The following is a 24,887-nucleotide window of genomic DNA, read 5'->3' as shown; positions in this document are numbered from 1 at the left end:
GGTTATGTTATATCAGGCACAGTTTATGTAAATAGCTTGTTACTGTTTGGGGGAGACAGAGGGGGTAAGCCACTTTTCATTAGCAGTGTAGCGCTGGAGCCTATCCCAGCTGTCTCTGGGCCGAAAGGCATGGGAACAGTTCATTTTACCTGAACTACATGTCTTTGGGAAACCAGAGCACCCGGAGGAAACCCACACGTACACGGGGAGAACATGTAAACTCCTCACAGAAAGGCCCCCCGCTGTCGGAGCCAGGACTTAAACAAGGGACCTTCTTATGGACCTTCTTAGGCAACAGTGCTAACCACTAAGCCACCGTGCATCAAATACCACAAAGCATTCCAATGTAGCGCAGTAAGCACACTGAATTGAAATGGAGAGTCAGAGAGCACTGGATTTCAAAACACTTTTCAAAGCACACTTTCTTTCTTTCTTCTACAAAGACTTGAGAGCAAAATCTTATTGAACAGCAAACCACCTTACTGTCAAATTGTGCATAGAATGTAAGTATGCATGGCTGTCTGCATTCTTGTTTTACTCTGTTATAACAATCTAGTCTCTCACTTTTGAATTACAATGATCTTTTGCAGTATAGTCTGGTGTGCTGGTGACAATGGAACACGTCATGTTGAAGAAAAGGCAATAGGATAGTATAGCATGAAAATTTACATTTGATTTCCTTTTCCTATTTTATTCACTCAGAATTATATTTTTCTGCTCACAGAAAAATAAAACAAACAGACCACACAGCAATAAATACTTCACAAACCTTTGATAAATACATCTTTGCTCTATACACTGAAATAAAGATTATGATCATCCATAATGGAATAAGTATGGGATAAATTCAGTCATGGCACTTGAAGTGAGAAATGACCTCTTGGTTAAAGCTGTATATCATACTAAATTATAGATACTGTATAATGTATATAGAATATTTTTTCATAAACCATTTTTTGATGCCCATTTATCTTGTTTACAGCCATCTCATCCACCCATCCATATTTCAAGAACTGTGAATATAGGCCGTTTAATTTGAGTTCACTGGCCTTTATGAAACACCTTTAAGAAACACTTTTTCACATTGGGATCATTTAAGGTTTAGATACTGTGGTAAGACATTGTTCCAGAACTGAGGGTCCTGAGCACCACTGGCTGTTTGCTTCTTCCCTTGAAGATCTCTTTTTACAGTCTTCTCTCTGTCTCTCTGTGCAATTGTCTGTCTGACACCCTGTCTGTCCACAGACAATGCTTTCGGTTTGATGCTCTGTTTTGGTGCTTTCCTTTGTTCGATCCTTTCTTCTTCTTCCTCTTCTTCGTCACTTTCTTGCTCCTCTTCCTCTTCTTCCTCCTCCTCACTTTCTTCCTCTTCATCATCCTCATCTTCTTCCTCACTCTCTTCTTCCTGTTCATAATTTGCCCTCTGCTTTCTCCCATTTTTCTCTGCTGTTATATTCTCTTCTTTCTGTTCTGTTTCTTCCTCCTCTTCTTCCTCACTTCCTATTGTTTCCTCTTCATGTTCTTCCATCATTTCATTCAGCTTGTCTCCTTGAAGATCTTCATCTACACTGTCCATTTCCTGTGTTTCTGAGATGTCAATATTCTCTTCTTCCTTTAACTTCTCTTCACTTGTATCTATTTTCCCTTCGCACTCTTCTTTTTCTCCATCCTGTACCTCAATCTTTTCACCCAATTCCTGTCTTTCCCTGTCTTTATTCCCCTCTGCTTTTTTATGTTTCTCTTTTTCAGCATTCACTTTTCCATGCGAGTCTTTGGCATTTGCTGGTTTCTTAGTCACACTTTTAGCAGACTCAATCTTCTCTCTTTGCCATTTTGTGGCCTCTTCTTCCTCTTCCTCAACCTCCTCTTCCTCATCTATCTCACTCTCCTCTTCTTCCTCCTCCACACACTCCTCCTCATCTTCTTCTTCTCCTTTCCTTTCCTTTAGTTGTTCATTATTTCCCTGTTCATCCATTCCATTCTCCTCTTCTTCATTGTCCTCTTCCTCATTCTCCTCTTCTTCATTTTCCTCTTCCTCATTCTCTTCTTCTTCGTTTGCCTGGTCTCCATTTTCTTCTTCCTCCTCTTCATGATCAATTTCCTCCTCTTGATTTTCCTTTTCAACTTCATTTCCTACCTCATCATCTTCCTCACTCTCTTCATCTTCCTCCTCTCCATCTCCTTCATCTGCTTCCTCCTCTCCGTTACTACCTCCTTCAGACATCACTTTTTCCTCCTCTTCTGTCTCATACTCTTCCTCCTCTTCCTCACTCCCATCCTCCTCTTCACTCTTTTCTTTCTCTTCATCATCATCTGAGCCTTCTTTGGTTTCTTCATCCTCATTATCAGATTCCTTCCCTTGTTCCCGTTTCTCCTCCTCCTGTCCTGACTGTTCATTACTGCTCTCGCCTTCCTGCTCTTCCTCTACATCTGTTTTCTCTTTGGTCTCATCGTCTTCTACTGCTCTCTCACTCCCTTCATCCCATTCTTCCTCCTCTTCATCACCACTCTCCTTGTCTTTATCCTCCTCACTCTCAGCTTCTCCTTCCTCCTCCTCTTCTTCACTTGCATCTATTTTCCACTCGCCCTCTTCTTTTCCTCCATCCTGTAACTCAGTCTTTTCACCCAATTCCTGTCTTTCACTGTCTTCATTCCCCTCTGCTGTTTTCTGTCTCTCTTTTTCAGCATTCACTTTTTCATGCCCCTGTGAGTCTTTGGCATTTGCTGGTTTCTTAGTCACACTTTTAGCAGACTCAATCTTCTCTCTTTGCCATTTTGTGGCCTCTTCTTCCTCTTCCTCCTCTTCTTCATCTATATTACTCTCCTCTTCTTCCTCCTCCACACCCTCCTCCTCATCTTCTTCACCTTTCCTGTCCTTTACTTGTTCATTATTTTCCTCTTCATCCGTTCCATTCTCCTCTTCTTCGTTTTCCTCTTCCTCATTCTCTTCTTCCTCGTTTGCCTGGTCTCCATTTTCTTCTTCCTCCTCTTCATGATCAATTTCCTTCTCTTGATTTTCCTTTTCAACTTCATTTCCTACCTCATCATCTTCCTCACTCTCTTCATCTTCCTCTCCCTCACCTTCATCTGCTTCCTCCTCTCCGTTACTACCTCCTTCAGACTTCACTTTTACCTCCTCTTCCTTCTCACCTGTCTCATACTCTTCCTCCTCTATCTCACTCCCGACCTCCTGTTCCTCACTCTCTCCTTTCTCTTCCTCTTCATCTGATTTTTCTTTGTTTTCTTCATCCTCATTATCAGATTCCTTCCCTCGTTCCATTTTCTCCTCCTGTCCTGACTGTTCATTACTGCTCTCGCCTTCCTGCTCTTTCTCTACATCTGTTTTCTCTTTGGTCTCATCGTCTTCTACTGCTCTCTCACTCCCTTCATCCCATTCTTCCTCCTCTTCATCACCACTCTCCTTGTCTTTATCCTCCTCACTCTCTGCTTCTCCTTTCTCCCCCTCTTCTTTTTTCTCTGTACTGTCATCATTCCCTCTCTTTTGAATCTCACTCTCCTCTCCGTCTTCCTCTCCACCCTTGTTATATTTACTTGTAACCTCACTATCTCCACTCCCCTCTCCTTCACTCTTTTCTTTCTCACTGTTACTGTTTTGTTTGGTATCACTGTCACCCTCTTCATCTCCTGCTGCTCCATTTTCCTCTTCTTCTCCCTCCTCTTCCTCACCTTCCTCCAATCCTTTTTCAGCACTCTCTCCATCTCTGCTATCCCCATCATTTACACTCTCTCCTTCCTCTGTCTCTTCAAAAGGGCTGTTCTGCTTTTCCTGACCACCCTCCTCACTTTCATCTTCTTCCTTAGTGAAATTCTCTTCTTCACCTCTCTTTTCCTCTCCAATCTCACTGTCTTTCTCATCTTCCTCATCCTCGCTTTCTGCATTACCACTCACCAACATTTCCTTTTCAACGTCTTCCCCATCCTCAGGGTGACATTTTGTGCTCTCACTCTGCTTTTTAGTACTGCTGTCACCTGTTTCCTGATTCTCGCTGATTGCTGATACATCCTGAACTGTGGCTTTCTGGATATTGTTTCCTGTTGTTTCCTGGGGGACTGAAGCATATTGTTCTAGTGCAGTACTGGTGTTAGAAGTTTCAGAAAGCACGTCAGCTACTTTTATCAGTAGTGGTGCTCCGCTAGCTAAAGCCAAGCTTGGTAGTGATGAAACTACACTACCAATAATGCTTTGCTCAGCTTGTGGCTTCCTGACAGACTGTGAGGTCTCTGTTACCAACACTGGTTCAGATTCAACTGTTTTTAAAGCTAATTTATTTTCTTTTAGTGGTGACTGCCTGTGTTGTGGTGATGAACTAGATGGGCTTAACAGTTTACCAAATAATGATTCGGTTTCTTTTGAGGTGGAAGATTCATTGGTTGCTGATTGGTTAATTGACCATAGACTTGAAACTGAGTGGCTTCTCTCTGGAGCTAAAGTTTTAATAGATGGAAATCCTTGTTTCTGTTCAATAAGTACTTTATTGTTGGGTGATTGGCTCTTTTTATGGTCAAACTGCAAACTGGAATCTGATTGTGATTTTTCTGTAGCTGGTGTATTACTGGATGACTGCCTGTTTTCTATTAGGGGAAAATAAATATTGGAGTCCTTCAGTGTGTCATTATCGTTCTGTCTTTTGACTCCTGTAGTTTCTTGTCCCAGTTCTACAGGTCTAAGCTGGAAGTTCTCAGCTTCCACAGGTTTTCCTTTTTTTGCTTTAGACATTCCTCGAGCCCCCTCTCCACAAGCCTTACCATCTCTTTGTTTGGGTATGGAAACTGATAGAGGGCTAGGCGTTTTTGCTTTCTTTGGTGAAAATGCACCAGTGTTTTCCTTTGTGTCAACATCATTCTTTCCTTTCCCTTTTTCAGGAGCGTTTTGGATTTTATCTGGAATTTTGACTGTTGTGGTGTTTCCTTGTTCTTGTATGTTGATCAATGTTGATCTGACCTCTTGAGACTTTCCAAGGGACAGTTTGACATCTCTTTGAGCATCTGTGTAAGGTGTTGATTCAACCTCTCCATCTTCCTTGGTGCCGTATGGCACATCTTGAACTTTGAATGGTGGCCTGACCCTTTTTATTGCTTTTACTGGACTACCAACCTCTTTGACTTTAGAGGGGGATTTCACATCTTGAACTTTTGTAGGGGTTGTTTTAACTTGCTCAATTTGCACTGGATCAGACTTGGTCTCTTTTTGATCAATAGCAAGAGAGCTTGTGTCTTTTTTAACTGGACTTGACTTGATGTGTGGTTTAATCTTCCCAAGAGTAGTGCCTTTTCGATCTTTAATTTTTGTGGAACCCACGTTTTTTGCAGTTGTGTCAATATTAGTATTAGTGCTGGGTGTTTCATTGCTTTTCTCCGTGTCTTGAGCCGACATTATATCTGGAGATGATTTTACCACTAAAGTTTGACCTTTAGATTCATTATTTTTAATCTGGGTACGTTTTTTGTATATGTTGGATTCCATTTCACTTTGTGATGCTGTAGTAACAGAAAGATGTTCCTTCATCGTGGTATTCCCTGGATCTCCTGACCTGCGTTTCCTGCATTTTCGATTGCTTGGAGGTAGAGATTCTGTCAGTGACTGATGGGAAACAGAACCAGTCTTTTGTTCAGTGGGCGGAGTCTGTTGAGGTGCATTCTCTGCTCTTGTCTCCACCCTTCCAATTGAAGACAGTCTTGCCATATCTTTTTCATTCTGTTTCTGTCAATTCAGACATTGCAACATTCAATTGACCAGTTCTGAGTTTTATTTAAACATTTTACCAATAAATAATTCCATCTTGAACACAATGACAAAGCTTTTCCTCACCTTGTCTGACATGCTGTTTTCAGCAGTTCCAACATTGTTGATGTACCTTGCACTCTTACTGACAGGTGATGCTGTATTCAGAAGAAATGCAATTGGTCAATACTCACAATTTACTGTATGTATTAGGTTAGTGTTTTAGGAGTGATTACATTTAGTGATTATATAATTATGGTAAGATCATGGATCATGAATGGCAGACAGATCATGTAGATGTGGTTGTAATGATTAACATGGCAATATTAAAATATTTACATGGTGGTGTCCTGGCTGGGCTGCTAAAATCATATTTGGCAGGTTGTGTGACTGAGGTAGAAGAAAATTCTTTATAGGCATCAGTTTTGAAGTGTTTAGCAGTGTCTCTTAAAGGTTGTAGGATGTTGCCTGTCAGCGATTGTGTGGTAAAGCTAGTTGTAAGTGGAGGGAAATTAAGAAATTCTAGGCCAAACTGTGCAGATGAGCTCTCCTGAAACACACACAAAAACATACACATGCAAATTAAGGCATGCTGTACATGAAAATCAACAATCAAAAACCAAGACATTATATCCTGTGATTTTGATTCTGTGTAAATGCATTTGTGCTGCATTAAAAAGTTGTAAAAACTCTGTAGACACAGCTATTCTCTGTATATATGCTACTTCGGATGTAGTTTCTGTGCCCCATTTGCAGTGTAATGATGCTATAGACCTACATAGAACTCAAGGAATATTTTATTTAACTCAAGCTGTCAGTTATTTACCCTCTGTCTCCGTCTGGAACGTGTTGATAGACTCCAACGGTGACAGCTTGGAAGAAATGTAGCAAGAAATGCAGGCTGTGAGATCAGAGCAGGTTCTGGAATGTGCTCTAATGGTTTCCCCTGCAACATGGAGTTAAAACACCTGTCCAGGTAAAAGTAGGTCATGTCTTCATCCTCTAAACAAACCTCCTCACTTTCCTGTTGCCTTGGCCGTGCAAAAACCAGTGTGTGACTGGAACCACAAGCCACCTAGAGCACACGTACATTAAACACACCATATACGGTAACCACAAAATACACCAGTTTTCATGTGACAAGCCAGTGATTTTCTTAGTTCGAGACACATAAGAAAGCATGAACATTATAAGGAATTATCAGAGAACTTACAGTCATTGCATAGTAATCAAAGAACCTCTGGCATACAGTTGGACTGAATTGATTGGTGAAGTTCTCATCTCCATGGCCTAACTTTCCATGACGACCATCTCCAAATGTGTAAAGAAGTCCACTATCTGAAGCAAAGCAAATGCAAAAACAGAAAAACTTGTGCATTTAAATAAACACCATAAAATATGTTTTATGTAAGAGCTGCCAAAGTTAAAATGTAAAGTTATGGGTTTTATGTTTAACAGTTAAATTGATTAATTTCAATAAACACATTTAGCCTGTGAAACAAAATGAAACGGTTGCAATGTCATATTATATGTGTGATCTCTATTTCTATAGTCTATATATCTCTATATATCTCTATAGTCAATTTGCATCCATTTTATACACATATACAAACATACAGTTTATCAGTTAATGATGCAGAAAGACCTTTTTAACTGTAAATATATTTATAGCTAAATCAAACCCAGACTGGACTTTTAACATAAGTACAACCATTTGTAGTCTTTGTAAAGCAGAAATTATGTATCATTAAAGAAGTACAGTACATCTTTAGTACACATTATTTTGTTTTCTTTCCTTAAAGGTGAAAATGAATTTAACTGAATGCATCACATTTTGAAAATATATGTATTTAAGCACACATTTCAGTAATTAGCAAATTCGATATTTGAGTCTAATTGTGTTAACTACAAAAAATCACGACATTATTCATGATTAACTATTGTAAACAGACAGCACTGGTTTTAAGAATATGTATTTCTTGCCTGTTATGAGTGCACTGTGGTTTTCACCACATGTGACATAAATGACCCTGCCTTTCCTGAAGTGGCCGACAGCAACAGGTGTGTCTGCTTCAAACACAAGTGTTCCCAAACCCAACTGCCCAAACTCCCCACAGCCACATGAATATAACTCATCCTCTAGAGGAAAAAGTAAGGTAAAAGAAAAAGTGATTAGTATAAATATTTAATGTTTAAGACAATAATTGCATCTTGGAGGAAGAGGGAGAAAGATACAGTAATTGTATCCATACTGTAGGTTCCTATAATGTGTGCATATGTGTGCATCTCAGTCACCTGTGAGGGCTAGTGTGTGCTTGCCTCCACACGCCACCTGCAGAACACTTTGCAGAGAGTCTACTCGCTGAGGATAATTGTGATTGGCCAACTGATCAGCAGAAAGACCCAGTCTTCCATCTGCACTCTCCCCAAAAGTGAAAACATCTCCATTGTCTGGAATGTATCACAATTACAACCTTTGTGACATGACAATCCTGTTTGGAAGTTAATTTATTCAATGAAATGCACAGGTCATAAGGGCTCACACAACACACTATTCCTGAGACATTAGATACAACAAGTTAAAGGGCACCTATCATGCCCCTTTTCACAAGATGTAATTTAAATATTTGGTGTCCCCAGAATATGTCTGTGAAGTTTCAGCTCAAAATACAGCACGGATCATTTATTATAGCATATTGAATATGTCAATTTTTGGCTGGGAATAAAAACAAGCAGTATTTGTGTGTGTGTCTTTAAATGCAAATAAGCTGGTGCTCCCTGCCCCGTATCCAGAATAGGGCAGAGTTTTGCCATCTCTGCTTCAGATAACTAGACATCATAAGCAATATGACTGACAGCGAAAATAGTGGTGTTCATCCCTATATGTTTGAACCGGAGTCAAACAGAGAGAGACTCCATCAGAAGTAACAACTTTGAGAATGAACCAGGAAGTTTCTGAATGGTTATTTGATGAATGTATTTATGTGTTGTAGAGTTTTTTCAGCAGTTTTGCAATGATGGATGAGCAAAACACACACACACAAATACTGTTACAACGTTCGCTATGCGCTATAACGAAACAACACACACAAACAAATATGTCCTTAGGCAGTGTCCGTCAACAGTCGTGGGTAGGGCCTGTAAAAAGTGACGTCACTTTGTACAGAATCTGCGAAAAGCTTGTTCTGAGACAGTGCTTATGATTAATGGGGATTTAAAAAAAGGACTGGGAGGATTTTTATCAATACAGGGTGGTTGTGTACACACACTGCCAACACACATTTATGTTTGAATTTTGCATAATAGGTCCCCATTAAACTATTTTAACCGCCATTATTTTACAAAATAGCAACATGTCTACTTTAAAATTATTTACAGATAATCACTGAAATATCTTTTTAAAAACACATATTTTTTATTGTCTACTTTTTATTTAAATAAGGACAATATTTTATTACTCTCTACTGCTAAAACAACCTGTCCTCAGACAGATCTCAACACTTCAAATAGATTAAATATATATCTATATCTATATATATATATATATATATATATATATATATATATATATATATATATATATATACAGTGAGGAAAATAAGTATTTGAACACCCTGCTATTTTGCAAGTTCTCCCACTTGGAAATCATGGAGGGGTCTGAAATTGTCATCGTAGGTGCATGTCCACTGTGAGAGACATAATCTAAAAAAAAAAATCCAGAAATCACAATGTATGATTTTTTAACTATTTATTTGTATGATACAGCTGCAAATAAGTATTTGAACACCTGTCTATCAGCTAGAATTCTGACCCTCAAAGACCTGTTAGTCTGCCTTTAAAATGTCCACCTCCACGCCATTTATTATCCTAAATTAGATGCACCTGTTTGAGGTCGTTAGCTGCATAAAGACACCTGTCCACCCCATACAATCAGTAAGAATCCAACTACTAACATGGCCAAGACCAAAGAGCTGTCCAAAGACACTAGAGACAAAATTGTACACCTCCACAAGGCTGGAAATGGCTACGGGAAATTGCCAAGCAGCTTGGTGAAAAAAGGTCCACTGTTGGAGCAATCATTAGAAAATGGAAGAAGCTAAACATGACTGTCAATCTCCCTCGGACTGGGGCTCCATGCAAGATCTCACCTCGTGGGGTCTCAATGATCCTAAGAAAGGTGAGAAATCAGCCCAGAACTACACGGGAGGAGCTGGTCAATGACCTGAAAAGAGCTGGGACCACCGTTTCCAAGGTTACTGTTGGTAATACACTAAGACGTCATGGTTTGAAATCATGCATGGCATGGAAGGTTCCCCTGCTTAAACCAGCACATGTCAAGGCCCGTCTTAAGTTTGCCAATGACCATTTGGATGATCCAGAGGAGTCATGGGAGAAAGTCATGTGGTCAGATGAGACCAAAATATAACTTTTTGGTCATAATTCCACTAACCGTGTTTGGAGGAAGAAGAATGATGAGTACCATCCCAAGAACACCATCCCTACTGTGAAGCATGGGGGTGGTAGCATCATGCTTTGTGGGTGTTTTTCTGCACATGGGACAGGGCTGACTGCACTGTATTAAGGAGAGGATGACCGGGGCCATGTATTGCGAGATTTTGGGGAACAACCTCCTTCCCTCAGTTAGAGCATTGAAGATGGGTCGAGGCTGGGTCTTCCAACATGACAATGACCCGAAGCACACAGCCAGGATAACCAAGGAGTGGCTCTGTAAGAAGCATATCAAGGTTCTGGCGTGGCCTAGCCAGTCTCCAGACCTAAATCCAATAGAGAATCTTTGGAGGGAGCTCAAACTCCGTGTTTCTCAGCGACAGCCCAGAAACCTGACTGATCTAGAGAAGATCTGTGTGGAGGAGTGGGCCAAAATCCCTCCTGCAGTGTGTGCAAACCTGGTGAAAAACTACAGGAAACGTTTGACCTCTGTAATTGCAAACAAAGGCTACTGTACCAAATATTAACATTGATTTTCTCAGGTGTTCAAATACTTATTTGCAGCTGTATCATACAAATAAATAGTTAAAGAATCATACATTGTGATTTCTGGATTTTTTTTTTAGATTATGTCTCTCACAGTGGACATGCACCTACGATGACAATTTCAGACCCCTCCATGATTTCTAAGTGGGAGAACTTGCAAAATAGCAGGGTGTTCAAATACTTATTTTCCTCACTGTATATATATATATATATATATATATATATATATAACAAAAAAACTGAAATATCATGTGTCTTAACTGTCTATTTTGTCTTTACAGGAGGAAGAAGATACTTTTTTTAAAGGTTATGTAAGCAGTTTTAGCCGTTCTGGAGCTGCATTTGTGGGCTGCCCTGTGAACACGCACAATGATCAGGCAGAAAGTCTTGTGACTGGCCAAAAAAGGTAATAAGGATATTTTCTGCATATCATTTAATTAAAAAAAACCACTTACAGCAACTTTTATTTTATTATTATAGAGATAACTCTATATCGCCACTTTCACTTTTATATCTGAAAGTCACATGTGGTGACTGTTTAGTTTCAATTTTACATCTGAAAGATAAAGTGTAGATTTAGTGTAAAAAAGGATAAACATTTTGATCGGTTTCTCACCCACATCTATTATATCACTTCTAAAGATATGAATTTAGCCACTGGAGTCATATACATTACTTTTATGTTTCCTTTATGTGATATTTGGAGATACAAAGATCTGATCACCATTCACTTGCATTGTATGGACCTACAGAGATGAAATATTCTTCCAAACACCATCAGTGTCAACTCTTCTGTCCGATGGTGATGACAATTCAATAGATGAAGCTGACAATCAGTTTGACAAAGTTGAATGCTAGATTTGTCAATATTAATAAATTATAATAATTCCTTGAAATAGTACTTGAAAGTACAAATATTTTTTTATCTGATGGTGTTGACGCATACAAGTAATTGCAAGTAAAAATACACATTTTGTGAGATAATGAAAGACGTTGCACTAAAACACTGAATTTCGTTTGATCATGTTTAACAGATCCTTGGTATAGAAACCTACTGTATATGTTTCTAGTCCTGTAACCTGTTTTGTCCCAGCACTCAAGAATTACTAAAGAACAACTGTGTGGATGTGTGATGTGAATGTTGTGGAAGTTCTTCAGGTGGCATAACAGATTGTGGTTTACACTTTGTGACCATAAAAGCCATGTTTGTGAATATTGTTGATTGGAGGGAACTCACTTGTGACCAGAGCTGAGTGTATGTATCCACATGAAACCCACTGAACAGGCTGTCCCAATTTCAGCTCTTTAGGTAATAAGGCACGACTGTCATTTCCCAGACCAAGCTGACCAACTGAGTTATCACCCCACAGAAACAGCCTGCCATCCTCTTAAACATAAACAGATTTATGAAAATTATGAATAAAGTAATATTTAGAATTTAAGTATTTTTGTATGTAATCACAAAATGGAAGAGAGCTTTCAGAATCTGTTGCATCTCTTATAAATGTTACCTGTGAGCACAGCAGAGGTGTGGTTACCAGCAGAGAGCAATTTGATTGGAGCAGAGTCACAGAAGGGGTGGAGTCGCTGGAAAGAGATGCTGTCATTACAGTGACCCAATCCTAACTGTCCATCACTGTTTCCTCCAGTTGCAAAAACCTCTCCTTGTACTGAAAACACCGACACGTTCACATTTTCTGTTCATCTAAGTCAGACACTATTCTCTCTCAGATGGCTAATATATATATACAGTAGCATGACTGTTTGATTCTGAATGCAAACCTTTACTTACAGGTGCTTACAAGTGTGTGATCAGTCCCACAGGCAACAAGCTGAATTCTCTCCACTTTAAGAGCTGCGGATGAATACGAAAGTAAATACTGCAAATGGTCTGTAATAATTCTAAAACGGCATGAAACTGGGAAGGCATTTATGTCTTCTACGAATGTACTCCTGTGTTTTACCTTTTACATAGATAGGCTTAGTTGCTGGTCCTTTGGTTACTAGACCAAGCTGACCTCTGCTATTACTTCCAAACACAAACAAACGGCCCTGCTCTGAAAAGAGGTAATGAAAGACACTTAGAAAATGTAGATAATGCTAATGTAGAAAATTATAATGAGAATAAAAAGAGGGTACAACCTGTTACAAAGGCAGAGTGTGACTGTCCACATGAGATTTGCACAGGTATGTCATTCTTCAGCCATAACCTGCTTGGCACATTACCTGCTATTGTACTCTTTCCAAAGGTAAATACAGCACCTGTGGCTGCAATGGGAAAACATTTAAGTTCAGTATAGCATATTCATCAGGAAAACATTTCATTTACATACTCGTCTCAGTCAAACTTGCTCAAATACATGGCAGAGCAAACCTCCACAAACTCTGCAACACAGCCCAATTAGAAAGCATTCTAGCTTCCCAGAATAGCCTGTGTGGTTAATGCTCTCAAAGCGTGATTATGGTGTCACAGGGAGAAAGTCTTACCATGCTCAAGTACACATACCGTCAGACAGACAGACAGACAGCCAGCCAGCCAGCCAGCCAGACAGACAGACAGACAGACAGACAAATATAGATAGATAGATAGATAGATAGATAGATAGATAGATAGATAGATAGATAGATAGATAGATAGATAGATAGATAGATAGATAGATAGATAGATAGATAGATAGATAGATAGATAGATAGATAGATACCTGGTATATCTGTCTCTGTTTCTCCTGGCATAACGTCCAACATCTCTGTGCTGCTGGTGACATTCCTGAACTGTCAACTTGAACCTGCAGAAGATCGTTTCAGGTGAACCGGAAGTAAACGTTGCCTTGGCAACCAATGCAAAAAAAAAAGGTTGTTCTTTGTTGTAACTGTTCAGTTATTTAAGTTTGATGTTGAATTAAAATATTTAAAAAACATACAGTCATGGTTTATGTTAATTGCGAGACAGAGAGAGGCTGATAAAGTATGGCATGTCAGCGTTAATGAAAGTGGGTGGGATGAGCATGTGCGCTGTCACATACCACGCCCACGTCGTTACCCCGCCCATTATTACTGCCCTTTAGCTTAAGCCACGCCCCTCCCACTGCACGAAAGAGAGCTCGTGGAATTGATGGGGACTTAATTTCATTGTGGCAGCTCTGTGTCGTAAATATTTATTTTGTCAGTAAAATGTTTGCTTTTAAAAACAGAATATACAAGGTTGTGAAATGTGGAAAATATTGCCAAAGCAGAAATTTTAGGTGAGTCGCAAGGTGTAGCTACTATAAAATCAATAACAAATCAGGTCTTTTTTGGATATCATTACATTATTTACGGTAATAATTGTAAAAAACATATTTAAATGATATAATGCTTAACAGAAAATGTGTTAAATACATTTAGATATATTAGTATATTAGTTATAAATGTCATGAAATTTGATTCATGTTTTCATATTTTCTTATTTTAATGTATGTGAACTAGGCTAATGCATAAGGTATCATGAACTAACAATGAACAATACATTTTTTACAGCATTTATCAATGTTAGTTTACAAAATTGTTCATTTATAGTTCAGAGTGCATTTACTTATATTAACATGTATAACTTTTGAATAATTCTTTTTTTAGTATATGTAGCAGTTAACCTTAACCAAGATTACTAAATGCTGTAAAAGTATTGTTCAATTTTAGTTAATGTTAACTAATGTAGTTAACTTATGTTAACAAATGGAACTCAATAAAGTGTTTTACATAATGTTTTTTTTTAATTACTTATTAATGAAAGTGTAGTTAACTAATAGCATGGGCATTACCTTTTTTTAACATTAATATTTTAGATTATAATGCATATCTGAGTAAGGGAAATTAAATGAATTTAAGATTCTGTTACCATTTATTTTAAGTTTTTACCATTTAATAATCTTTTACCCTTTTTGCAGTTTTTTGTATTGTTCTGCTGTGTGACAAACAGATTTTTAAAAGTACAAATATCCTATATAGTCTCTTAATTAAAGAGGTCATAAAAGCTGTACATATGATAATTATCCAAAAATTTTAAACATGTTGTTTAAAATAGTTTTAGATGTATAGCATGCCGCATTGCAGGACAACTGTGACAGTTATATTCAACATTTTGTATTTTTTCTGTATGATTTTCATATAGTTTTTCATTTGTTAACAATAGCAACATGACTATATGTAACATACATATTTAATGTCCATAGAGTGGGAAATTCATCTTTGGGCAGTGTTAACCTGCAGGGCCGCAGCTTTCTAACATTGAAGGACTTTAATGCACAGGAAATTAAACATATCCTGTGGGTATCCGCTGACCTGAAACATCGAATAAAGCACAGGGGAGAGGTACTGCACAGCATATTGTAGTTAATGAAGTCTCTCATTAGAAATTCTTTCCAGGTAGATTGAGATTATAAACAATGTTTGGTTTCTGCTTTTTATATCCAGTATCTCCAGTTACTTCAAGGCAAATCTATTGCCATGATATTTGAGAAGAGGAGCACTAGGACCCGCATTTCTACTGAAACAGGTGCCATTCAGAGTTTAAGCTTATAAAATGGCTTAAATGTATCAGTGTGGTCCCTGAACAAAATGAATGGGTACTGGTACAGAACAAAGGATTTGACACATAGACAGTTTCTCTCTCTATCTTTCACTAACTAGGGTTCTCTTTGTTGGGTGGCCATCCATGTTTTCTCACACCCCAGGATATTCATCTGGGGGTCAATGAGAGCACCACTGACACAGCCAGGTTTGAACTGAATTGACATTGTTTTTAAAGATATTATGACATAATGAAATATTCTGATGACTATTCCTAAAATGTACCCTTACAGAAACTTTCTTGCATTGCAGATGTAACCCTTTACAGACATTTAGCATTTTTATATTCTAATTAAGAATGAAACAAATGTTTTTTTTGTCATATTTTTAATGGAGACCATTGGCTGGTCCCCACGATGTAGGTTATTTCAGGTTTCACTATCCTTTGGTACATTTGGTCCTCACAATGCAGGCAAAAACTGACCCATACACACATACACACTTTTCAACACTGCATAGGCATAGGTCCAACAGAGAGATTATATTCGTCGGCTTCACATAATCTGATGTGTTGGTGTGTGCGTATGGCAGGGTGCTTTCTGGTTTGGTAGATATTGTGTTAGCTCGGGTGTATAGTCACTCAACTCTGGAGCAACTGGATAAAGACGCTTCTATACCAATCATCAATGGCCTGTCTGCACTCTACCACCCCATACAGATTCTGGCTGACCTACTCACACTGCAGGTAGGCTACTCACACACTGACCCATACACATACTTTTGTTGCAATACATACTCATGTGTTATTTTTTCCCCTCTCTGACAGGAGCACTATGGTTCATTAAAAGGCCTCACTGTGGCTTGGATAGGTGATGGAAACAACGTTCTTCACTCCCTCATGATGACATTGGCCAAACTAGGTGTCAATCTAAAAGTGGCCACACCCAAGGTCTGCCCCCTTTCAGAACTGTGTTTTGATTACAGCAGTGGGATTTGAGCTTCTGATTAATATATAATTGTATCAACCTCTGTAAATATGCCCTTATTAGTGTTTAGAAGGCATACTAAGGTAAGCATCAATATTAATATTACAAATAAATAGGGTAAGGGACTTTTTCCCATAACTCATCATGTACTGTTTTTGCTTCCTCAAATCATGTGGCTTGAGAGGAAAGATGTGCAAGTACTTTTCTTAGTGATCGAACTTTTGATTTTGGCAGATAAAATGGTTGAACAAATCCCATTAATTTATGTTGGACTATGGATATCTAGGGACTACAGTATATATTATAGAGAATTGGAGCTGGGCTTATTTGAATTGTGCATACCCTGGCAGAATATACTAGCAACACTGCAGCATGCTAAAAAACACGCCACATAGCAACACCTTGGCAACCACCCACAACACTGTGGCAATGAGTTTTGCACGAGCAAGCACAAAATCTCTTTCAAGGCAAGTCATTCCACTCAGCGGCCATATTTGGAACACTTCGGGACAGCATTTTTTATGTAAACAAGCTGCATAAATGTACAGCTCCAATTAACTTAAATGGGGAAAGACCGAAATCTCAAATATTTTTGGCCAATATTCCGATAAAAAAAAAAAAAAAACACTATTATTGGCTACTTTTCAAGCTGGTTCAGCTAATGCTGACAGGTGATGTCTGTATCTAAAGGCGATTGGCTCTTTTACCTGTAAGGCGAGACTTTTTTATTACATCTGTTGACCGTTCCAACTTCTCCCATTAATTTTAATATCAGTGGCTCGTCTCTGCAAAAATGTCTCTGGCAAGCACCACTCTTCAAAAAGGGTAATAGTCAAGTTCTGAAATAATGTTGGTCAACATTTTAGTTTAATTAATCTGTCCTCTTATCTTCAGGGTTATGAGCCAGATACTAATGTCACTCAAGAGGCTCAGCGTCTTTCTAAACAGGTGGGGAACGAGAGGTCATAATCAATTTGACTAAATAATAACATGTCTCTTTCATATGTAAAATGCTTTATGGTCCATACATGTACATTACATGTTTGACTATACAGTATATTGTACTCATCTCATGTAACTGAGTAAGTTGCAATGTATGTATGTGTATGTAAATACTGCGTGGGTGTTATAGGTTTTTCTTTTCCTCTCACTTACATAACATCATGTATTTTTTAGCTAATTATGACATTTATGCTGTAGTTTGGTACCGAGTTGCAATTCCTCCCTGATCCACTGGAGGCAGCACGGGGCAGTAGTGTGCTAGTTACTGACACCTGGGTGAGCATGGGCCAAGAGGAGGACAAGAAGAAGAGGCTTAAGGATTTCCATGGTTACCAGATCACGATGCAGGTTAACATATGCCATCACAACTCGTGTAACATTATATCTCTAGCTCTCCATTAAATACCATATCAACACAGACCATCTCATTAGGAGAACAGGGACCAGAATATCATAAATATTTGGGGATGAGTTTGCTTAAATTGAATTTGTGTATTCAACCACCTAACTATGCCCAGCAACCAAACATAGGTTCAAAGCACCCTATCAACCATGCTTTCTTGTTGTTATATCTTTTGCCACCAGTCCTAGTCTTGGGATTAAAATAGTCCTTTATTCTATTCTATTCTAGATTAGTCTAGTCTAGTCTAATCTAGTATAGTCTGTTCTAACTTAATCTGGTCTTGTGTTGTCTAGTTTAGTCAAATCAATGTCATTACGTAATGTTGTTCAAAATGATATTACAACATCTTGACATTACTGTACATGAGGAATAAACATTATCTTTAACTATTAATAAAAATTTATTTTAGAAAATGATTCAAAGCCGGCTTCCAAATGAAGACAGTTTTTAATATTTCCATTGACAGACAGGAAGTGTGGCTGTACCAGATTGGACCTTTCTGCACTGTCTTCCACGTAAAGCAGAGGAAGTGGACGATGAGGTTTTCTACTCAGCTCGTTCCCTTGTGTTCACTGAGGCTGAGAACCGCAAGTGGACCATCATGGTAAAGTGTGTGTGTTTAAGGATAATGACTGTTATTAATACATTTATCTTTGTTTAGGGTTGTAACTGTTTCTATGTGTGCTCCCAGGGTTTGATGGTGTGCATCCTGACGGACTATTGGCCACAAATTCCTAAACTCAAGTTTTGAAATATCATGAGAAAACAAACAAAACTATGTTGCCAAAACAACAGAACATAAAAGCAGATACATCTAAATTGAATCTATACATTTGCTTCCTGTATCATAAAATGAGTAAATCTCATATACCTTGACATCATTTGTCATAATTCTTTCTTCAGTATTCCTTTGCCAGTGTCTTCTGTCAAAAAATCTGAATATATTTTATGAATTGAATGTGTGAAAAATCATTTTCACAACATGCATTTCATTATTCAAACATTTAGGTGCAAGTCCACAAGTAGTCCAATCCTGTATATGACCTATAGAGGGTGCTATGAAATTGTAAACATATTTTACAGTATTTTAAGTACAAGGCATTGGAAGTACACAGTTTTTCAGATTAGAAATGGGTCACAAAATGCATGTGGTACACTCAAAGATCAAATTCTTTTTCATGACAATAAAATGACTCATTGCGTCTCAGGGTTTCTATGTAATTATGTAATTTGTCATTTATGCCACCTACAATCGCTTAGAATTTTACAGATAAACTCCACTCAGTTATCTCTCACATACTGTATGTTAATGTTGCACAAGACACAAACACCCCCAGCCTCCCCTCCCCCCCACAACAATAAAAATCCAACAGTGCACAATCATTTAGTATAATTATCAGTGTGTGGGCACACTTTTTCAAAGCTAGTTTCATGTTATGGCTACAGATCTTATCATGAGATATCTTACCTTATTGTATCACTTGGCTAAATAAAGCCATCCCAGACAGCGCGTTACATCTGCTGAGCTTCCAGCTGTTCAGAATAGATCACGTTGCGGAATCATCGAGGAAAACAAGAGGCAGTGGAACATGCTTTTACATCAATGAAAGTTGGTGTACAGATATACCAGCGTTGAAGATGTGCTGTCCTAATTTAGAATCACTCTTTATCAACTGTAAGTCTTTCTCCTCACCGTGGGAGTTTTCCTAATTTATTCTGGTAAGTGTGGACATCCCGCCACAAGCACTCATGAACGCAGCATTGCAACAGCTGGCTGATCACATCACAGACATGGAGCAACAACATCTGGACTTTCTTATCATTATTCTGGGAGATTTTAATGAAGCTAACTTCACCCATGATCTCCCAAATTACAAACAACACATCACATGCCCCACCAGAGACAGAAATATACAGAAATATGCAGTGGCTACACCACTGTTAAGGATGCATATCGCTCTGTCCCTCAACAGCTTTGGGACTCTCTGATCAATGTCTGGTTCATCGTCTCCTGACATACAAGCAGAAACTAAAATCACCTAAGCCTGTAGTAAGCACAGTAAAGAGATGGACAAGTGAAGCAGAGCTGGAACTACACTGATTGGAGTGTTTTTGAAGCTGCAGCCACAGACCTGGATGTGCATCCCTACTAGGACATTTTTATCATTCAATGAAGATAAACCATGGTTTACAGGAAAACTCAGACAGCTTCGTCATGCCAAAGAGGATGCTTACAGAGGTGGAGATAAAATATTGTACAATATTTTATCACCAGAAACACACTGACTAAGGAAATCAGAGTGGCTAAAAGAAGCTACTCTGAAAAGCTGAAAAAAACAGTTTTCAGCCAATGATCCTGCATCTGTGTGGAAAGGCCTGAAAAGCATAACCAAGAACAAGACACCACCTCCTCTCTCTGTAGAGAATCAACAAATGCCTGTGTTTTAGGTTTGAAATGCCCAGTCTCACACCCCTTCCCCGCTCTAATCTTCACTTCACACACACACCTCAGCCTGCACTTATGGTCTGTGAAGAGGATGTGTGCAGGGTCTTTCGGAAACAAAGACTAGGAAAGTTTCAGGCTCATTCAGGCTATGATTTGGCCTACCTGAAGGACATGGGACTGCATTATATCCTGCAACACCTCGACAGTCCTGGGACTTATGCAAGGATCCTATTTGTGGACTTCAGTTCAGCCTTCAATACCATCATGCCTGATCTTCTCTCAACCAAACTGACCAAACTGACCAAGCTCTCCATGCCCATCCCAATCTGTCGATGGATCACCAGCTTTCTGACAGATAGGCAGCAGCTAGTGAGACTGGGGAAGTCATATCCAGGACCCTCACTATTAGCACTGGAGCTCCTTAGGGATACGTTCTCTCTCCACTGATCTTCTCCTTGTACACAAATTACTGCACTGCAAAGGACCACTCTTTCAAGCTCCTGAAGTTTGCAGACGACACCATCTGCATCTGCATCATCTGCAATGTTGGCCAGTCTGCAATCAGATGGGAAGTTGAACAGCTGGTTGTCTAGTTCGGTCACAACAATTTAGAGCAGAAAACACTCTAAACAGTGGAGATGATAGTGGATATCAGGAGAAGTCCCTCGGGCCATTTTCTACATGAACAATTAAACTGCCTTCAAGACTCCCCATAGTGAAATCATTTAAATAAATATCTCATGAACGTATGTAAATTCACATATTTAATTAAATAACTGTACATACCCCTACCTTGCACATACATTTTCACTTGCACATGGATTTATGCCATTCTATGTTATACAGTCCTATTATTTGTAAGTCTATTTATACTCTTAACTTGTTTTATAATCTGTGTCTTACTGTAATGTTCTGTGTGCACTTGTTTCTCCTATCACCAAAAATAGTCCTTGTGTACATGAGGGCATTTGGCTATAAAGCTCATACTGATAATATCAAAATGTGTGTGTGATGTAGCATGAATGTTGGGCCATAGTGAATGCTTTCATTTATTAGTTTCACTGTGACTTTTCACTGCTTGACCGCTGCCCTGTAATCAGTATCAGATTAGATCAGTATCCGATCAGAGTCATATACATGACAGACAGATGTTTAGGATGGGGAGGTTGTTAAGGAAGCTGAGACATGAGTGAAACTATCAACAATAAAGCTTAGTAAAGGCACACTACAAGAAACAAGAATGTTATGGCACAACGAAATCATTCTTGCAAAGCATACATTTAAAATGGGGTGAGAGGTGAGGTTCACAGGGTGAGGCACAGAAGGGCCAAGAACAAGGGCGGAGATGAGATGCAGAGCAGAAGAACAGGTTCTAAAATCTTCCGAGACATTCTAGTAATTCCTAAAGCTTCTTAACTTCCCTTTCAATGACTTGGTGCATGTATAATTATTTAAACTGAATCCTCACTCTGATATCTCATCTTAATACTGTTTGACCCCTTCATTGTGACCTTAATAGCCTCCTGTTTACATGTGTGTCTGCATTTATGCAAGCATTGTATTGGATATCTTGACATAAAACACCAAGATAGAAAGGCACATAAAAAATAAGACCTTGTGAATCCTAAAGACAGTAAATGTATGAGAGAAGATTTTGCAACTATCACATAAATAGCAGGTCATTTGCACCCTTATTGAATCAGAATAGAACTTGAATACTGATTTAGGTACTATTGTGTTCTGGACAACAAACTCAATCCCCCCTGGGCATTCAGAGTAATTCAACAGGCCAGGAGGGACAGTTTCAGAGCATTTTACACAATAACTTTAAGGGACAGGGAGAACAGAACCATACCCTTAAACCCCATTTTTAAAGAGAGAAAAAAGACCTGTAACTTGTCATGCTATGAAGTGTTAATGAAGTGTTGAAATATTGCAGCATTTTGGCAAACAAAACCATTGTGAAAGATGGTATATGTGGCATCCAGGCATCCAACATAAGGCTAATAAAAACAACTAATGAAACACATATTTTGGCCTTAATGTTAATTATTAGAATAGAATCACATTAACAAATAATTTAAAGGAAAATTTTGTTAATAGCTTAATATCTTGAGATTTTCAAAAAAGAAAAACTTGTGCCATCCAACCCTAATACAACCTATACACTTCTTAAGTGTCATTATAAGGGCCAAATATATTAAGGCCTATTTTTATTGGGAAAGAATGTCGAAGTGGAGCATATACATTTGGTGAAACATGTCACATATGCATAGCAGATGTTTTGTATTATTATGTTTTTCTGTAACGTAAACAATTGTGAAACCAGTTAATTTTTCTTGAACTTTCGTGCCACTCCCTGTGTATCTATGGGCCGTGCAGAGGTTTGTCTCTTACTGTTGGAATCTGGTTGCGGCCAAACTGGCATCCCAAACCGGACCAACAGGTTTCGGTCACGCCCAGTTCTGAAAAGGTTGACTACTTAACAAAGCAGTGGAATGTAACACACCAGAAGGAAGTTAAGCACACTGAGAGAAACATAACTCCCCAAGAGAAGACAGAAAACTACTCTCCAATTAACCCTCATCATCAATCAATATGCAGATGTCCGAGCCACTCAGCCAAAAGAATGCTCTCTTCACGGCCATGAACCGCTTCATCGGCGCTGTCAACAACATGGACCAGACGGTAATGGTGCCGAGCTTGTTGAGAGATGTTCCACTGGATCAAGAGAAGGAGCAGCAGAAGTTATCCAATGAACCCGGTTGCTATTTGCTCGATGCAGAGGCGGACATGTACAGCTATTACTCCCAACTCAAGTCCATCCGAAACAACATTGAATGGGGTGTCATGCGCGCAGAGGAGCAGAGGCGCAAAAAGGACTCTCTTGCACCGGACCCAGTGCGCACAGAGCCGGAGAGCGACACTGACCTGGAGCAGGTCCTGCAGTTCCACCTGAGGGGCTTGCATGGGGTCCTGTCCAAACTTACAAGCCAAGCCAACAACCTGACCAACAGATACAAGCAGGAGATTGGCATTGCTGGCTGGGGACAATGAACTTCATCAGGGTCCACACATGATTATCTATTCTGATCTAGTATGATCTATTTTGCATTCGTGGAAGAGCCTGAAGGGACTGACAGAACACTAAAGTTGGAAGGCAAACCAAGAGGGGAAGTGGTTTTGTTTTAGTATTGACCTGGTGTTGATCACCGATGATCACATTTTATTTGCACTGCCAGTTTTTTCCTGTTTAATATATATATATATATATATGTATTAATTATATATCTCCATTCACATGGCTGCCTGCCATACCTTACCTTGATATTTAAATGTATTTATGTATTATGTACAATTGAAAACTTTTATTTTCCATACTCTTCAATGTTCAAGTGGAAAACTGTTGTATTATGATGTTCCTGTAACATGTTCCAGTGGACACACAAACCTACCAAGTGTTTTCACTGATGACTTAATAGGAATTGAGTGTTTGATAGTTTGTGTATGTGAGAACAGCCATAGATAGATCTGTAAAGAAGGCCTGGAACATTTCCTGCTAATGACTCGAAACTATCTGTGAATCATCCTGTGAATCAATGATGTGGAATGCTCTGAAAATCTCTGCATGAGGGTGTCATGATGAGCTCCATGAGATTCTTTTCCATATTGTGCCATGATGCCAGTATGATTATTTTATTGCTATATTTTATGCTGTTTTTGTTTTAACTAAATAAACTTTTGTAAATTGATTTTTGTCTTTCACGGTCATGCTGTTTATTTGAATTCATCCTCAATAATGCATAACAATTTGGTTTTAACAAGCCATTATATTTTTTATCAGATTACAAATTAGCCACACATACACACACACACACACTGCCAATCGCAGGGCCTACATGACTCCACATGCCGAAGTGTCCTTGGGCAAGACAATGAACCCTGAGTTGCTCCCAATGGCAGGCAAGCACATTGGTGTGAGTGTGAATGGGTGAATGGAACACAGTGTAAAGCACTTTGGTAACCTCTAAGGTTAAAAAAAATATATAAGTGCAGACCATTCACACACACACCACATTTATTTCATAATACCCTTGTAATTACCAGTTTTTAACCTAAAAAAAAGTCCTTGTAAACCACCCAAACCTGCCCACTGAAAAAGTTGTTTTTACAGATCTAACGATAATTTCTGTCCCCTCACCCTACCCCTAAACCTAACCTAAAATAAGCAATTTCCCTCATGGGGACCACTGGTTGGGCCTCACAATGTAGCTGATCTCAGGTTTTACTATCCTTGTGGGGACATTTGGTCCCCACAATGTAGTGTAAACATGTACACACACACACAAGTGCACTTTTGTTAGTTTTTCTATTTTTGAGGCTAGTTTACATTGATTTGCATTGCTTTTATACACAGCTAACTATATACAGTATTTATCCCCAAGCCCTATTTCCCTAAATCAAACCCATATAGAAAACTTTTAGTGTTTTTTAATTTTCATTAAGACGTCATTCAGTACATTTTTTAAGTTGTTTTCCTCACGGACACTGTGGGCAGGTCTCCAAATTGTCAGAGATATCAGGTTTTACTATCCTCGTGGGGACATTTGGTCATGTACATACTTGGTTTTGCACACACATGCTTGGTAAAATGGGAATTGTATATGTTTAATATATCACTGTTTATTAAAGTAAATGATTCATATTTTATGTCAATAAAGAATGCCTTATCTATAAGCATACTCACACATGAAAAGAAAACTATAG

At 38.7% G+C, this 24,887-nt stretch overlaps 3 protein-coding genes across 3 annotated transcripts; 2 read left to right on the top strand and 1 right to left on the bottom strand.

Moving 5' to 3' along the window:
* Window positions 1–685: 685 nt before the first annotated feature.
* rpgra (retinitis pigmentosa GTPase regulator a) lies at window positions 686–20,319 on the bottom strand. The gene is made up of 14 exons (XM_052148355.1): window positions 20,283–20,319; window positions 13,441–13,524; window positions 12,881–13,006; window positions 12,703–12,795; window positions 12,531–12,593; window positions 12,250–12,408; window positions 11,976–12,125; window positions 8,039–8,194; window positions 7,727–7,882; window positions 6,957–7,081; window positions 6,570–6,818; window positions 6,083–6,293; window positions 5,831–5,901; window positions 686–5,722 (listed from the first exon to the last, which is right to left on the bottom strand). The coding sequence occupies exons 2-14, from the start codon at window positions 13,481–13,483 to the stop codon at window positions 1,091–1,093; spliced, it is 6,234 nt and encodes a 2,077-aa protein (XP_052004315.1). The 5' UTR covers window positions 13,484–13,524; window positions 20,283–20,319; the 3' UTR covers window positions 686–1,090.
* On the top strand, window positions 13,837–18,865 carry otc (ornithine transcarbamylase). The gene is made up of 10 exons (XM_052148664.1): window positions 13,837–13,980; window positions 14,947–15,085; window positions 15,188–15,269; window positions 15,404–15,491; window positions 15,875–16,028; window positions 16,110–16,232; window positions 17,164–17,217; window positions 17,470–17,619; window positions 18,141–18,278; window positions 18,366–18,865. The coding sequence occupies exons 1-10, from the start codon at window positions 13,910–13,912 to the stop codon at window positions 18,423–18,425; spliced, it is 1,059 nt and encodes a 352-aa protein (XP_052004624.1). The 5' UTR covers window positions 13,837–13,909; the 3' UTR covers window positions 18,426–18,865.
* Window positions 20,320–22,700: 2,381 nt separating the features above from the next.
* mid1ip1a (MID1 interacting protein 1a) lies at window positions 22,701–23,900 on the top strand. Its single transcript, XM_052148670.1, has one exon. It carries the CDS (start codon window positions 22,719–22,721, stop codon window positions 23,175–23,177), a length of 459 nt encoding a protein of 152 aa, XP_052004630.1. The 5' UTR covers window positions 22,701–22,718; the 3' UTR covers window positions 23,178–23,900.
* The last annotated feature ends 987 nt before the right edge of the window (window positions 23,901–24,887 follow it).

Source organism: Xyrauchen texanus, chromosome 18 (genome assembly GCF_025860055.1).
Source record: "Xyrauchen texanus isolate HMW12.3.18 chromosome 18, RBS_HiC_50CHRs, whole genome shotgun sequence".
Classification (NCBI taxonomy): domain Eukaryota; kingdom Metazoa; phylum Chordata; class Actinopteri; order Cypriniformes; family Catostomidae; genus Xyrauchen; species Xyrauchen texanus.
This window is presented reverse-complemented; position numbering and strand designations above follow the sequence as displayed.